At 50.7% G+C, this 17,277-nt stretch overlaps 1 protein-coding gene across 2 annotated transcripts in view; it reads left to right on the top strand.

Annotated features, from left to right (window-relative positions):
- BEAN1 (brain expressed associated with NEDD4 1) overlaps positions 1–17,277 on the top strand; it is a 37,375-nt gene that overhangs the window by 1,538 nt on the left and 18,560 nt on the right. For both annotated transcript variants that reach the window (XM_081806496.1, XM_081806495.1), the window contains exon 2: positions 8,384–8,490. In XM_081806496.1, the coding sequence (XP_081662622.1) occupies positions 8,466–8,490 (25 nt within the window). In that variant the 5' untranslated portion in view covers positions 8,384–8,465. The remainder of the gene's footprint in view (positions 1–8,383; positions 8,491–17,277) is intronic.

The raw sequence follows: 17,277 nt of genomic DNA, 5'->3' as shown, positions 1-17,277 counted from the left end.
TTCCAGCATCAGTAGATGCCGAGGCAGAGTGAGTTCCCCTGAAGTGGTGGGGACATGACCCCCACCAAGCCCCCTTCAAGGAGGTCTTTGAACCCCCCAAGGCCTTGATGACATCTAATTGTGATTCAAAACTTAGGGCCTGCCCTTTCTCAGACATCCCCTCCTCCCCAGGCTTTCTACTGCCTGGGCCAGCTTTCTCCTCCCCTACCACACCACATCCATCCAGGAGGGAAAAGACTCTATCTGACTGACTTTTCCTTTTGCCCTTGGCTGATGTCTGCTGCCCTGGTGGAGGGCTTCTTACGCATTTCTCACAATCTGTGCAAGAGAATTCTGCACACCTCTCTCCACTCTGCAGTTTGGGGGTGGGGGTGGGGAGGACTGCTTTCCCTGAGGAGCCATAGCCTATCAGGTGGCTTGGACGTTCCAGTCGCGATGGCTCAGACAGGCAGCAGAAAGCAGCAGGGGGAGCTACCACCAGGACAAGGAGACAGGAGGAGGTCTGAGGGGTCCAACCATGTTTTCATGCTGACCATGGTGTGTTCATCCAGGCCCCTGAGCCAGGAGGCACCAGAAATGATGAACCTTGGGAGGAAATGGAGCCAGTGGCTGACCCAGAGGTTAGGACTTCAGAGCTGGAAAGGTCCCCAGGAAGATATCTGCCTGTCTGTGCATCGGGGGCCTCAGACTCAGAGCAGAGCAGGGGAGACCCAGCACCTAGGGGAGGATGCTGGGATCTCTGGGGTGGCATGGAGGGTATAAGTGGCAGGAGCACCGTTGGGAAGAAAACAGAGATCCATCTTGTGGACACCCATGCTAGTCCTGGCCACCTGTGGCGCAGCTGCCCAGAACAGGGCAGGGGAGAGGTGGGTCTGTCCACATGTTGCCACATGGGGACCTGGGAAGACAGGCAGAGTGGGATGCCTCCTCAGGGCTCCTTCTACACAGAAATCCCCTTTCTCCTCTTCTTCCTCTGTACCCCACCCCCCCCATTCACCCACTAGGATGTTACATCCCTGCATCTTCCATAATCCTCACTCTTCTTCCCAAAGGAGTTAATCAGGAACTAATTAGGGAGGTTTGTGTCTCCTGGTCCACATAAGTTTCTGGAACACAGCCCATAGGGAATGTGATGGGGATATGGGCATTACCTTCAGTCTTTGGGAATAATCAGACACATTCTGGCCTTTTACCTGAAGCCTTTACCTTGGAAGTGCTCAGAGCACAGGGTAAGGGCCAGGAAGGTCTCAATCTGCTCTCAGCCTCCTAAAAGTAGAAACTGAGGCCAGGAGGGCTTCTGGAGCCCCTTAGCAAGTGAGCACAAAATAGAGCTGTGGCTGAGAGCATGGCTACTTGGAGCCAACTGACTGGGTTTATAGCATATGATTCTGGGCAGGAGATTTATCTTTCAGTGCCTCAATTTCCTCTTGAAAGTGGGAACAAATATTACACACCTCCCAGCAGAGTTGTGAGTCTAGAAGAATAATAGGAAATATCAGGCAATGTCAAATGGACCTCTCCTGGTGGCCTTGCCATATCCACATTATGAACATACATTGAAACATGCTGTTTTCCAAGCATTTCCCTTTGAATTCTGACAACAGTCCTCTGATTTAGGTACTGAAATCATCCCCATTTTATAGATGAGAACACTGAGGCTTAGGAGGGTTAAGGGCTATCTAACTTTTCCCAGGTATAGAATACTTAAAACATCCCTATGACTCATCATAATTTTATGAGTTTATAAAATTGATAATTAGCACCTTGTACCTTAGATGATATGTAATTAGTTATTGGAATGCTTCCTCCAGGAATATCTTCAATCACTTTATACCTCTATATTAATTGTCTATGGGTTAGAGAATTTTTAGAGACATCTTCCCTATTCAAACAGTAATCAAACTGACTTAAAAGAGCACCCCCCCATTTATTCCCTATCCCTCTTCTCTCCATTTTTTTTTCCATAGCACTTATCACCCCCAACATCTCTATATCATATTCATTTATTGTCTTCCCTCATCAATATAAACTTCCCAAAGGCAGGGACTTTTAACCATTTTGTTCATGATGATATCTCCTATATTCAGAGCCTAAAATAGTACCCAGCACTTAGTATGCTTTGCAAATTATTAAGTGTTTTACAAACATAAGGTCTATTGTTATTATTTTTGCCAAGTATATAGCTTGCCTGAAAATAAAACATTAAGGTTCATGGCAGAAACCATTCCCTCAAAAATTTGGCAAATAGGACTTGCTCAAGTGCCAGGGAAATTTTGATGAAGGTTAAAAACAATGGAATTATTTTCCTAACATTTTAATGAAGCTCCTTATCAGTAAGTTCAAAGACAGGTTATTTTTGTAAATCTTTACAATAACAAATGGCATGTTCAAAGGCAATTAAGTTAGCTTTAAAATTTTTCAATGAGTTAACTATCACTGACTTACTTACTCTTTGTTAGCATGAAAGGTTTTTTTCAAATTTTCATTTTAATGATTTTTCAGATTATAAAAGTAATACATGTTCATTGTAGAAAATTTGGAAAATCATAAAAAATGTAAAAAACAAAAATCCTCCTTAACCCCACTACTGCCCACTGAGCACAATGACTGTGAATATTTTCATCTATTTCCTCTCTAATCTTTTTCTATATATGAATATTTTCTCTAGGTTTTTTTTCTTTTACAAAATAAGGATCATGTTGTGTGCAGAGTTCTATAACCTGCTTTTTTAAAAAATATAACCTGGGGTTTTTTTTCCCTCTTAACATTATACTGAAAGTCTTTACCTATGTTATTAAAATGTCTTTAAAAATATGATTTCATGGCTACATATTATTCCATTATAATTTGCTCAGCCTATCCTCTTACTGGACAGTGGGGTTGTCCCCCATGTTTCACTGCCATAAATAATGACTGTGTCATCTTTGTGGTGTTTCCTTAAATCAGGCTTCTCTGCCCACTTGGTCAGACCTATTTGCCAGTTGGTAGATGGACTGGTTTATGCACTTAGACAATAAATCAAGCCTTAGAGGTTGGGCCTTGGTGGCAGTGAAGAAGGAGGTGGCAGTTGATCCTATAGATGGCTACTTGCCAAGGAATGTTCTTCTCCATTGGGGAAGACACCAGCTGGGTCCCAGCCTCACATAAAGACCTTCCTGCAGAGGAGAAACGTTTCTGCCACCTGGGGACCTCCACCTCCAGCCCCAGGAGTTAGCCCCCGGCCTGATGAGGTAGATGGCAACCCTTTTATGATTAGTGTGTCTTGCCAAAGTCCAGAATCTCTGACTTTCTTCTCGCTCTGGGCAATGACATGCAAACGCACAGCTTGACAGAACCCCTGTGAGATGGTTTCATTCATTCATTCATTCATTCATTCAGTAAATAGTCCCTGCGCATTTACCGCAGGAAGGACAGAGAGAACCAGTAGTTATCTAGGCTGTCTAGACCTAGAGTCTCCACATCACCCATCTCTGGAAGAGTCTCCATTTCTCTACCATCCCCCAGTCACCCAAGCAGAATCATCTTTAACTGCTCCCTCTTCCTCACCCTCTACATCTGATCTCTCTGTCCTGCTTCTTAATTATCCCCTACACAGCCTGCCCTGTACCTCAAACCCACCCAGCACGCTCCTGCCCAGGGGCCTTTACACTTGTCTGCTGCCTCTACCTGGAGTCTTCTCCCAGATCTCTACCCAGCTATTCACCCTGCTAGCTCCCTTCCTCCAGTCTTCGCTTATAGGTCACCCTCTCACCGAGGCCTTCTGCAGCCACTGTACCCAAATGTTCAGTCTCCACCCACACACTGCCTCTGTCCTTCCCTTACTGTTACCTAACCAATCCCACCATTATGTTTGTGTCTCCTCTGCTAGCAAGAAGCTCAGTGAGGACAGGTTTAGTCAGTGCTTCCTTCACTTCTCTATCCCCGTCGAACCAATGGATGCAGCCTCTCACTCTTTTTTTCCATTCACTCTCCCCTTCATTTAGACCCATCATCTCCTGCCACAGCCTCCCTACTCCCCTGCCACCTGCCTCCCACCCCTGGTCCACCCTCTACACTGAGCCCGGGGAGACATTCCTAAAGGAGACCGTGTCGTTCCCGTGCTGAAAATCCTCCACAGGGCAGTCTTGGGCGGGGGGCTCATTATCTCACCCAGCCCCTCTGAATCTCAGTGTTGACATCTGCAAAATGGGGGGCTTGTTTTGCGATCCCCTGGGCCGACGACACGTGACTGCGGTAGAGCGGGCGCCGCAGCGGCGTCACGGCGTCACGTGGCCTCCTCCACAGGCCAGCCCACTCCTGCGGCCCCTCGCTGTCCGCCGTCTACCGCGGTGCGGCAGAACCCTCCCGGGTCCGACTGCCGCGCATGCGCTGTGCCGCCCCTGCACACTGCGCCAGCCCGGCTCCGCCAGCCAGGCCCTGCCCGCCAGGGGCGCGGCGCCGCCCCCCCTCAACCACATACGCATTTGCCCAGGTCTGAGTGTCGCAGTGGGCCCCAGACGAGGTATTCTGGGAGCGGGGACGTGAGGCGGAATGGGAGTGACGTGGACTTGCCGCACACCATTAAGCCACTTCAGAGCCTGGAGTGCCGCCGCCGCCCGCCCTCCGATTCCTAGCCAGACAATACAGTCGCAGATGAGTCACAGGCAGGAACGCGCCTCGCCTCGGATGCCGGGCTCCGAGACAGGCGGGCAGGGGGAGACGTGACCTGAGAGTGGGTCCAATCCCAACCCCCACGCCCGCAGTCCCCTCTTCGGAACTCGTCGCCCAGCAAAGCCCAGTCTCAGCCCATCCATGCCAGACCTGGCCATCCACCACCCCCACCCTACTGTGTCCTCACTGCCGCTCTGGTCACATGTGGGGAAGAGCAGGGTGGGCACTTGCGCACACAGACACCTGACATCCAGCTCCTTTGTCTCCGTGACCCCAACCAAAGCTCCACCCAAGCTACCATGAAATCGTTTTCCTGTAGGTCCTCATGTTGAAATCCACAAGTGGGGGAGGGGAGGAGAACACAGTGAGGTTGGGATTGCCGCTTTAGGACCCCCAAAGCCCCTCCTTTTGTTTTCCAAGGGTTTTGTGTGACACACTAAGTGCTTGGTAAATATTTGAATAAACTGTTGCAAGCCAGAGATCCTGGGAGAATGCAGCAAGATGTGTGTGAGGTGCAGATTGAGTTACATGATGCAGGGAATGGTACCCTGGCTAACGTCAGCATCATTGTCACCCACGATGTCGGGGACCATCTCAGTTCCTTACATGGGCGTCCTTCCCCTCAGGAAGTTGAGTATCATTAAAAGGCAGCCTCAACACTGCAGTCCTATGCAGTGTCAGGCCAAGGGAGATTTTTCTAGAATCCACGTACCTTTGAATGTCCCCCTCAATGCCCAGCCCCAAGTGGATTCCCAGAGGCCACACTGGCCCGCCATACCCACACAAGAAGCTAATAATCTAGAACAAGTTAGAACCAGAGTTGTCCTGAAAGGATGTCCAGGTGCTGTGGAGGCACAGCCAAAGTGACTATTCTGTCTCCCGCAGTCAAAGAGGACTTCACTGAAGAGGGGTTTTTTTGAGCTGAATGTTGACAGCTAAATGGGAGTTTGCCAGGTAGAGAGGAAGGGAATGACATGCCAGGGAGAGGAAATAGCCTGGAGGTATAAAAGGCCCAGGGAAGGTCCAGGAATCTGGCCACCCAGAGCACCAAGGGTGTCAGATCTCTGTGGGGTGGCCCTGGTGTAACTGCGGAGCACTGGGGGGACAGGACCCTACCCTGCACAGCTCCTTCTCCACCTGTTCTCTGTGACCTTGGGTGGGTCAAGTCACTGAGCCTCAGTTTTCTCACCTGCAAAATGAAAACGATGTTACCCACATCAGGGGACATGTTGCAGTAATGGTGGTGCCATTACCTGGCATATGCACGTGTCTGGTGAATGTGGGTCACACCTGAAAGCTCGAGTGCCCAGAAGGCTTTCATATGCAGAAATGTCTACCTGACCCAGCCCCTTGCCAGCTTCCTGAGCCATTTGGAAACTTACACATTGCCCACCAAACCCCCAGACTGACCACAAAATATGCAATGCGAGGGTTCTTGGTGGCCCCTGCCCTAGGCAGCCCATCTCCCACCTCCCCCACACCGCCTGCAGCCTCAGCCTTCATCTGAGAGTCACAGGGTCCAGCGGGAGGAAAGAGGAGGGGGTACAGGGGGCCTCTAGGAGCAGCAAGACCTTGGGGACAACCACTTGGAGTTTAGGGGGTGGTCAGCACCCTCCATAGCATCAGGAGCCACCAGCATGCCCCTGTAGGAAGTATACATTCAGCGTATTTTTATTAAGCACTCACATTATGCCACTTCACTAGAGAGGTAAGCAGAGCCCCAGGGCTGTGGAGGTAATGGTAGAAGCCAGGTCATTCTCCTAAGGACACTGGAGAGTTATGAAAGGGTTTTCAGCAAGGGAGTGACATAATCCATTTCGCCTTTAAGAAAGACTTCTCTGGAAGCCCCACGAGAGATGACCTGTCAGCCCACTTAAGTCCCCCTCCAGACACACACATGGCCACAGTGCACACAGACACACCCCCAGACATGAACACAGACCCGTGTACACACATGTATTTTTAGAAAGCATAGATCCCAGGCCCTGAGATTCTTCATGAATTTTCTGGTGTGAAATCACAGCTCCCCAAGCAGCCTGCCACAGCAGAGAGACTTCTCTACTAAGCCTTGGGAGATCACATCCTACCCTCACTTCCCCCATCAAAACTCTTGTTGGTTTCTGTGGGGACTGGGAGTGGGCATCAGACCAGCATGGGGTTCACACCCAGAAGGCTGAGCTGGAAGGAGCCATCTGGAAAAGGGGATTCCAGGGTCAGGGGCAGCAATGGCTCCCTCCCTCCCACCCCCTCAGACAGCAGAATGAACATGAGGTACATACCCCTCATCCTCGAAGCCGGTGAAGGGCATTACCCTGCTTTCCTCTGAGGACACTGCAGCTCAGAGAGGTGAAGTGCTTTGCCCAAAGTCACAGCAGAAGGATTGGACTTCTGAGCTCAGGCCCTCCAAAGATAAGTCTTTGATTTATTTATTAAACAGAAAAAATATTATTAATCAGTGCAATTTGACCAATGGTCTCCATCAAAATGTGGCTCCCATTGGAGAAAAATATATATATAATAAAAAGGATCTCTGTGGGAGACAAGGATGGGAACCTCTGGACCCACCTCTTACACAAAAGTTCTGTCCACAGTGTCATCCCCAGAATCAGGGAGGTCACCTGCTTCCTGGGACCTGGAGGGGCCAGGCTCTTTGCCGGTTGGCTTCTGGCTACAATCTTTCTCCTGCAAGAGCCTACTGAGCTCTACATTCAGGGTCCCTGCTCAGCAACCCCCAAAGGTACAGTTTGGTTTCTGCAAGTCTAGTGACCACACTCCCTAGAAAATAAGAATCATATCTCCCTGCTGTTCATACAGCTTCATGTCACTTGGAGCTCAGGAGAGACTGAACCAATTCAGATCTTTAGCAGCATGGGAGCCTGGGTTACTTTTTAAAAATGTTTCCTCTCTTGCAAATTGGTATTAGAGTGACCTGGTGCTCTCTTTCTACAAAGACATTCCAGTATCACACCAAGTTCACATAGGGGGTGAGGGAGATTGGGAAAGAGACATTTTCATTCTCTTGGCCTTTATTAAGTGCATTCTAAGTGATGTGCTGGCTGGCAATGGGGGCTTTGGAGTCAAACAGACCTAGGTTCTAGTCCCAGCCTGTAATTAGAAGCTGTGTGACCTTAGACAAGCTACATTACCTCTCTCTGAGCCTCAACTTCCTTATTTATAAAATGAGAATGAAAAAAGCATCATCCCCTTAAAGGTATTGGGATAACAGTAATAATAATAAGGTTTCACTTAAGCAACTCTAAACACCCTTCCAAAGCCAGCTCTGGGACCTTGAACCAGTTCCTCACCCTTTGCAGGTCTGTTCCCCTTCTGTGATATGAGGACCTTGGGCTGGTCTTTAAGGGTCCTTCCAGTTATAAGATGCTCAGAATGCCATGGTCCCTTGCAACTGTCTCAAGCAGTGGGATCTCACAGGTACATGAGACAGGAGAACTCCAGGGGATCTCTCATTCCTGTTCAGGGGTCCACCCAGAGGAGATTTCCCCCCTTCCACCCATCACTGAGACCCCAACATGCTTTTGCCCCACCCCTGCCCCAGAACCCCCATACTCTGCAGCCCAGAGCCCCCCCAGCCCCCTCCATGCCCAGAGTGGGCACATGCAATCAAAGTCCCCACCTTTTCGCCAGAGGTGGACAGCGCAGGGACATGAGTGTCCTGGGGGTCAGGGGCTGCTATGTGGGTGTCCCCATCATCTGCTTGTTTGTGTCTCTGCAGGTGAGCGGCGGATCCTTCTTCACACGAAGTTAGGACTCTGCACGTGGGCAGGCTGGCTCCACTGTTCTGCTCCAAGGATTACATGTCCTTCAAACGTCCCTGTCCCTGTAAGTCTCCTCCCCACATCCTCCATGGCTCGGGGCCAGGCAAGGGCTGGACTTGGAGTCAGGGTTGCAGAGAATGTTTCTAGGATGTTTGGCCAGAGAGCTCCAAGGGTCTGATGAGGGACTGATGTGCTATGATGGGCGGGGGGGCGGGGACACAGAAGACCCCTGATATCAGCAAGAGATATCCCCTTTTACCTGTCCCTCCATCTGTCTGTATCAGCCTTCCCAAAGTGTGGGGCGGGTTTCCTCTGAGGGATATTAATGGCATTACTTTTTTGTTTTTTTTAATTCCATGGCCAAATGAATGTGGGAAATGCTGAGTGAGACAAGTTAAGTAGCTTTTGTGACCACAGGACTTTTCAGAGCCTTTAATGAGGTGATAGGTGTTGTGAGGCTGCCATAGGAAAGAAGCCCAGTGGCCTTCCCCGAGGCATGTGTCACAGGATTGGTGCTCCACAGAACATACTTGTCAGAGTTCACTGTCCTAAGGAAACCCTCCCTGCAGTCTCCCCACCATGAAGCCCTGCATTTACTAATTCATTTCATCTAATGACGCCTTGAGATGATTTTGCCCATAACATTCTTCTCATGGCTCCCTGATGTCCATAAGTCCAGGTGATGGGCTCAATCAGGTGTACCCCTGGGGCTGAAGGCTACAGCCCCCTCTGGCTTACTCCCCTAGTCTCCACCAGCCCCACTCACCCCAGGGTCCCCTTCACCTGTCCTCATGGCAGCCACCTGCTTTCTCTTATGGTATCTCCTGTGCCCCCCAAAACCACCATCGCTTGGTGCAGTTTGGGAGGACATCCCTTCTCCTTGATGACTCAGACTACGAGTCTGTGTGAAATCAAGGACCCTGCCTTAGCACCCCCTTATCTATTTGTCATCTCCCCTCTCCCATGCTCACTCTAGCAAATCCCTCACCCCCACTCAGCAATGTCTATTCAAACGTGTACCACTGGTTACATGTTACACATCTTGGAGTTGGGGTCCTCTCTTCCAAATAGTCGAAACCTCAGCTGTTAAATCTTTGAACATCAAGGGACTGCTGCTGTGGGCGGGTAGAGAAAACTGGCCTATCGGGTCTGGGTGGGACCATCACCAGGCATGCCCTGGGGAATACGGCGACAGTGGGATTCACCGTCACCAGAGCAGTGTTCAGGGGGAATCGGTACAAGCTCGGTAAGGTCTTGTTCCTGTCATCACTGCTGCTGTGGCATAATCAGGAAATTGAAGCCCAAGTCCCAGGCCAGGTGAGAAGGCTGCCCGTCCAGGAACACCTGCCCCACAGAGGGCTGGAATGGTCATGTCCTCACCCCCCTCGAGCAGCTGGGAATGGAGAAGGCTGGTAAAGGGTAAAACTGGGCTACTCAGTGTAGAGGGCTTTCTAGAACTTTCTGGGGCCAAGCCAGGCCCTGTGAAGCCCTGTCTACACAAATAGAGGCCATCAGCACAGGACAGCCCTCTGCATACGCACCCCCTGAGGATACTAGGATGTGGTCGGGGATATTCTGGGCTGTTCAGAAGCGGTTCCTACACAGTCGCCCCTCCCGCTACAGGCCCAGTGCCTGGCATGCAGTGCGCACTCAATAAATGTTTGTTGAATGAATACGTGTATAGTCAAACACCGTGGATGAGGAGCTGGAGGCGGTAGATGGGGGAGCAGCTGCAGCTCCTGACTCTGCCACCAGCTTGGCTCTATGGCTTCAGGCAGCCAGGCCTCCTCTCTAAGACGAAGGGGTGTCTGAAGCCAGGGGGCTCTAGGAGCTCACGGCTACTGGGAGGCTCCAGGGAAGGCAAGGGGAGCAAGGGTGGGCACAGCCCTCAGCCCCTCACTGCCCACTGCCTCAGCCAAAGCAGCTGTGCTTATGTCTACATATAGGTGGGGATCGGCTCAGATTTCATTGCAGGAGTGGTCACTGGCAATGGCAGGCCAAGTACTGTGGGACTGTGCAGACCCACCCCTTCCTCCGTCCTCCCTCTCCTCCTCTGCCAGATTCTCCTCACGTTTTCCAGTCTGACTCCTGCCCTTTCTCCGAACATGTCTAAGAAGTATTCACTGTCCCCCCTTTCAGCGACCCCAACCTACTTCAGTCTGGCTTGTGTACCCCCACCCCACATCCCATCTACTTCTGTGTCACTAAATCCAGCTTCCAGATCTCCTTGTTGGTCACTTCAGCTTTTTCTGGAGGACTCGTCCTTTGGGTTCCCCGACTCTGAGCCCTCTAGGTTCTCCTCCAGCCCCTCTGGGCATCTGGGCCTCTGACTACCCATGGGTGGTGTCCCTTGGCAGGGGGGGAGGATGGATTCTTGCCACGCTTGTTCTGCCGCTGGGGTCCCCGGGGCTCGAACCCCACCCTGGACTCCCCCCTCCGAACACTCCAGACCTTCTCATCCTCACTCTGCTTTCAGCTGCAGCTTCTAGGCCAGCAGCTACCAAGGCTCTCTCTCCCCTCCCTGCCAGTTTCTGCCTGCCTTCAGATTCCTTCTTCTGTCTTCTGCTGCCTGTCTTCCCTGGGCAGCCTGCACCCCTGCACCTCAAATTCAGCCTGTCCCAGACACAGCTCTTCGTTCCAAGCTGGCTTGGCTTGATTTTGCTCTGTTGCTTTAGGGCACCACCATTGACTCAGTCCCTCAAGCCAAAAATCTGGGAGGGACCCTCAGTTCCCCTCCAACACACCCATCAACTGCCCGAGGAGACCCAGGGGTTTCCAAATTGCGTCATCAGATTGCCATTCAGGCTTTGCCCCCATCTGGGCCACCCTTTAGATTCAACCTGGAAATCGCTGCCTCAGTAAATGTGCATTGAACAACTGGACAAGTAAATGAATCAAGACGAAGCACATGCCTTGTGGGCAGCCTCCTCAGCTCACAGACCAGAGACCCTCACACAAGTTCTGCAAGGGATGCAGAACCACGGAACTCCAGACATCCTAAAAATACCTGACACGGGAACATTCTAAGGAATGAAACCAGAAATCCCAGGAGGGCCCTGACATGGACACACACCCTCTTTTTTTTTAACACCTCCTTTCCTGTACTGTGAATTTAGACATCTAATGAAATTGCTTTAACCTTCTTAGCTCACAAAATTATCTATCCCAGTACATAGGAAGATACCAAAGCCCATTAAAACCTGGAAAACTTAGGGTAGGAGCCATAGCTTGTTCCCATTTAGGTTTCCACACCCCTACCCCCTGCCAATTGAGAAAGGGGGTGGGGGTTGGAAGGTCCCCAGAAGGAAAAACAAACCCCAGTGTTTCCCAAGCAAGACCCCACTCCTAGGAGTCAGAGCTCAGGGGGCCAGGGAGAGTAAGCGGGAAAGGGTAGCCGATGTAGGGGGAGAGCCAGGCAACAGGCAGGGCTCTGCCTGGTTTCCACAGCTTCAGACACTGGGGGAAGCAGGGTTGTCCATTGGCTTCTTGGGAGTCATGCAGGCATTAACTAGACCAGGCTGGGCCGACTCCTCTCAGGCACGGCCCACAACATGGCATCCCTCCCACGCCCCCACCCCATCTCACCTTTCAGGCACTGCAGCTTATCCCTGCCCCCCAGTGACAGCCCCTCCCCCGAGTTCTGCAGGTGAGAAGACTGAAGGCAGAAGGCGGAGGCAAGAACAGGCAAGGGGAAGCCCAGAGGGCTTTGGCCACGGCAAGTGTGAAGTCGGGTCTTCTGCCTGCAAGTGCCAGGCCAGTGAGCCATTTTCCAGCCTTAAGCCATGAGGGAGGTGGAGGAGGACCAGCCTGGCTCCTGAGGAAAGCCGGAGGCATGGGAGCCTTCTCCATCTGGCCCCAGCTGGGCAGAGTGGCCCAGGATTCCCCCAGAACCCAGGCTCCAAGAACAGATGCTTCATAACCTCTTAGCCACTGGCAGATGGCGGTTCCACAGAACTCCCTGTGACATGGGGGTGGCCTGCCTTCCTCTGGCCGTGGGAGACAGATCTGAGGGAGGAGGGGTTTTGGGGACCCAAGAGAGACTGAGCCTGTATCACAGCAGGAAGGAGGCAGGGAAGGTAGCATCGGCTGATCCACGGAGAAGTCAGCTGGGCTTTGTCTCTGCTAAGCTCTCAGCCTGTCCACAGGCTGGCAGGAAATACAGTCTGGTCGAGCCTGTGGCCAGGCTTGGGTCTCCCTCAGAATCAGTGTTATGTGGGAGATAGTGCTTGGGTTCGTGTCCAACCTAGCGCTGACTCTTAGCAGCTGTGCTACCTGGAGCAAACTACTTAACATCTAGAAATTCCAATTCGCTCCTCTATAAATTGGAAATAGTCATACCAGCCTTGTGGTGTGATGTCAGATTTAACACGCTCCACAAGGAGAATCAAAGTTGGTGCCAGGCACTGAGAAGATCCTCAAAAAGCTTGAAAGTGCCATCCTTTTGACCACCTCCTCGCTACACAGCTTAGTATTACCCACATCTTTAGTGACAGAGCAGGGAAATGGAGACACACGGGGACTTCGGAGAGAAATTTGGGGTTCGGACCGGATACTACTGTTTTCTGCTCTGCTCATTGTAACAGTGATCTCTGCAGAGACTTAGCTATCAACATAAGGAAGGACTCGAGGGCAAGGAACACAAATGACGGGACACATTCAGCATTTGCCACTCCTGTGCCCAGAGCAGACATTGTTAATCAATTGTCGCACTCTTTGCTACTGAGCCTCCATGCAGTCTCAGGCTCTCTCAAACACAAGCAAGCGCTACCCAACGATCACTGGCCTGTGGAGTGAAACCCTTGTTCATTCCTTGCTGTGGTCTGACTTTGGAGTGGGCAAGGGAGTAGAAGAAGTGACTTCAGCTAGACATTTCTCTCTGAATCTCAGGTTTCTCACCTGTAAAATGAGAGTTAATAAAAGGCTCCCCCTCAGAGGGCTGCTGCAAGGATCCAATGAGGTATCACAGGTCACGGGCTTACAAGGCCTTAGGATCATCTCTTCACATGGTTTCCTTAAAGCAACCCTGCAAGAGAAGGGTGGGTGTGCCCATTCCACACGTGAAAAACCGGAGCCTCAAGGACATGCAGAAACTAGTCTAGGTGACACAGTAAGAAAAAGATGGGGACAAGGATATACCCCAGGTGAGTCTTTTGGGGGCTCAATTTTAGCTAAACCGCAGATGGCCAAAAGGACAAGGGTGGTGTCAAGCCCCCTCCTTCATCCCCACCCCTTGGCTGGAGAGTCCAGTCTGCAGCAGGACTTCAGGGCCCCACGAATGTCCTGGCTGCCCATCCTCAGAGTTCTCTGGTCTAGCAGAGTCTGACTAGAGCGGCTGCTCAGCATCCAATCACTAATCTTACTTGTAAGTGCACATTTTATATTAGGGTTCCTGGCAGGAAGGTATCCACTTCAGCTTGAACGCCTAATGTAATACTATAGGTATTCGCCCCTTTTTGAAAGTTTGAGTTACGCCACTCCGCTTTTATGTTAAGACCTGTGTTAGTACCTCTTTTCACTGGCCAGAAGAAATCGGAAGACGATGTTGCTTTTGCAAAAAGTAAAGACTGTGCAGCATTTGTTTCGAAGCAAGCCATTATAATAGAGGCAGCTGACACCCCAGGCAGCAAGAGCAACCCCACCAAGCTCCTTCCCCCAAAACCACGCCCAGCAGCATCTCCACATCCAGCCGCCAGACCTTGGAACTGTGTCTGTGAGCATCTGGGCCTTATCTCGGTTAATTCTGTGCATCCGTTAGCAAGATGTAGCCTAAGGTATCAGAAAAGCCTAAGTGAGCTTATTTTTTGGGTCTGGGAATGCTAGAACTGTTTTCCAAATAAATTGCTGAAAATCGCTTCTTCACTTTACACCATTTTGGCTTACGAAAGGTTTCGTGGGAACGCTCTACTTTCAGACAGTGGGGGAAACCTGTAACGGCAGCAGTACCCGTCCCCCAGCTTTTGCAGTGCACTTCCAGGGGCAGGGTTCTTGCATTTCACTGCCCACCCCCCCACACACCCGGCATCCAGCCTCATGGCATCGAGCGGCACCCATACGCTGACAGCCCCCAAATTTACATCTCCAGCTCCAGACTCTCCCTGAGCTCCAGACTCATATATCCAACCGCCTGCCCCACTCAGATGTATGTCTGCTCAGATGTCCACTCAGGATCTCTAGAGCATCTCAGATGTAATCGTCAAGACCTTAACTCTTGACTCGCGGTCCCCCACCAAACCTTCCCATCATCCTCCCCATCTCACTAAATGACAGCTCAGTCCTTCCGTGCACTCGGGCCCCGAACTTTGTCAGTTTTTACTGCTCTCCATCTCATCCACTGCCAACTCCATTTAGCGGATTCACCTTCGAATCTGACTCCATCTTGCCCCCTGGGCCAAGACACTGTTGTCATCACTTGGACCACTGTCCAGCCTCTTCTGCCACAACCAGGGAGTGTGGGAAAGGGAAAACTCTAGAAACTGAGCCCCGGGTTGGTGGAGGGGATAGTGGTTTCTGTATCTAGAAATCTTGCCAAGGAAAGCACGATCCTCAGAGTTGTCTCCTGTGCCATCCCAAAGCCAAGTGCGCTGGGAGGAGAGGAGGTGGATTTTCCTGCAAACAGGAATGTGTAAGGACATTGGCATCTCTGCCAAGAGCTACCCTAGATTAGCTACCCCGAAACTCAGCTCTGCCTGCACCTGGAACTGTGCCCAGGGTGACTGGGAAAAACTGGTTGTTCTATGACGTCACTGCAGAAGTGTGCAGGCCTGCTTGCTTTCCAGAGAGAAGAGAGAGGCCCCAAGAGAGACAAGTCACATGCCCCGGGACCCACCAGAGGAGGAGACAGGATTCAAAAGCAGGGCTTCTGGATCTAAGCCCAGGGCACTGGCCACACTGACCCCTCTGGGAGCTCGAGTACACTTCAGCTCCCAGAGTCCTCTCTATTTGCTTCTTTCTGCTTTTAAACACTGTGTCCTCCATCAGTCCCCTAAGGGTCAGCTTCTAGGGGCTGCTCCCTCTGGCCACTGGCCCACACCTGGACTCCAGGTCTGCAGGTGATCGCTAGGCCTTGCTAGAGACAGTCATTCCAGAGCTATTCTCTGCCCATACACCAGGCTCTTCAGCCCCTGGATGATACTTGTCTCCCCCAGGAATGGGGGTAAGGGTGAGGATTGGGGGTGGTGCAATAAAAACAGCGAGAATACAGTTTTATAATCGCAAAAGCCAGGGCGGGCCCCTCTTAAGTTGGATGGCAGCCTTATTAAAGAGTTTCTATTTTTGAAATTTCAGGTTTTCGGTTCAATGAAACGTAAAGGGTTGCTCATGGAATAATTGAAATTTTTTCAAAAATCTCCTTTCTTTTTTTCGAGGTAAAAAGTTACCTGCAACATTTTAAAATATCGACAGCAGTCCCAACAGTTTCAGGACTGTGATTACAGCACACGTGGCTATGGTCCGTGCACCCCGTGGGTCACCGCCACTCCCTAAGCGGTGGGAACCACAGCCCTGGGCCACCCCCCTCGCCCCCCAACGCCACCCTGGGGAGGGAGTAGGATGATCAAAGACAGCTGCTCGATCCGGCGCACTGGAGCATCTACCGAGCGTAAAATCCAATTATCTGAAACAACATGACTATCAAATTCTCAGACACTATGTAATTTATAACAGGATTTGTATATTCAGAAACCTGTGGAGTGTTCTTTGAATGCTTTTAAAATATAAACTACATTGAGTATTAAATAAAAACACTGAACTTAACAGTGTCACCACAATCAGGGTGGAAGTTCAGTGTAGGGTTTAACGAACGTTTACCCATCATTTCTTTTTTTTTTTTTTTTAAAGATTTTATTTATTTATTTGTCAGAGAGACAAAACACAAGCAGGGGGAGAGGCAGGCAGAGGGAGAAGCAGGCTCCCCGCCGAGCAGGGAGCCCGATGTGGGGCTCGATCCCAGGACTCTGGGATCATGACCTGAGCCGAAGGCAGCCGCTTAACCGACTGAGCCACCCAGGCGCCCCTACCCATCATTTCAATCTCAATTCCTGCTCAGTCCTAGCACATCCAGCATTTCTCTCACAGTAGGATTTATTTTTAAGTGCACAAGAACGAGAGGCCCAGCTCTACGCCATTGTCTTATTACAAGAGGCACGGGGATGGCAAGGTGATGAACACGTGTAAGAGGAGAAAGGTGCACACGGTGTTTTCCCTTTGTTCAGCACTGGCTTTGACGGAGAACAGAAAGCAAAAACATATCATAAAAACAGAACGAGGGTCTGTTTGTAGGGTGGGTTCAGCACCCAAGGACCATAGTTCTACTGCAGAAATCGCTGCAGGATGGAGATACTAAAGGGACAGGAATATTGAAACATAGGTAGTCAGAGGCACCAAAGGCACTGGTCATGTGAGTCATCATCAAAAGACAGGCCGGGTAAATATCGCACATTTCCTGTCAGCTGCTGCTAAGACTTGCATTTTTCCAGCTGAAAAGGAATCCTGCGGGGCTTTTTACTTATCACTTGTTTGAAGAAAGGCTGTTCTAGGTCCCCTCATTGAACACGAGGCCTAGGTTGCAAAATTAGTTTTCTTGTATCATCACAAGACGTATTATACTCTGTTAATACTGTTTGACATTGAACTGTCGTAATTGATGGTGCTGCTACTCTCTTGGGTATCTGGCAAAGAACAAACCCATTAGAGGGAAACAACTAATTGTGAAAAAGTGGATTGTTCCACAAAGATGTGAAGAAGGACCCTTTTGTGTCTTGGGATCTCTTAACCACTTCCAGGCACTGGTATAGACATGAACCTCCATGGGAAGCATTCCCCAATGTCCTGGGGCAGGTTGCAAATGATGAAT

This window comes from Leptonychotes weddellii, chromosome 16 (genome assembly GCF_054177405.1).
Source record: "Leptonychotes weddellii isolate Sample4059 chromosome 16, ASM5417740v2, whole genome shotgun sequence".
Classification (NCBI taxonomy): Eukaryota; Metazoa; Chordata; class Mammalia; order Carnivora; family Phocidae; genus Leptonychotes; species Leptonychotes weddellii.
The sequence above is the reverse complement of the archived record's forward strand: the minus strand, read 5'-3'. Positions and strand labels throughout refer to the sequence as shown.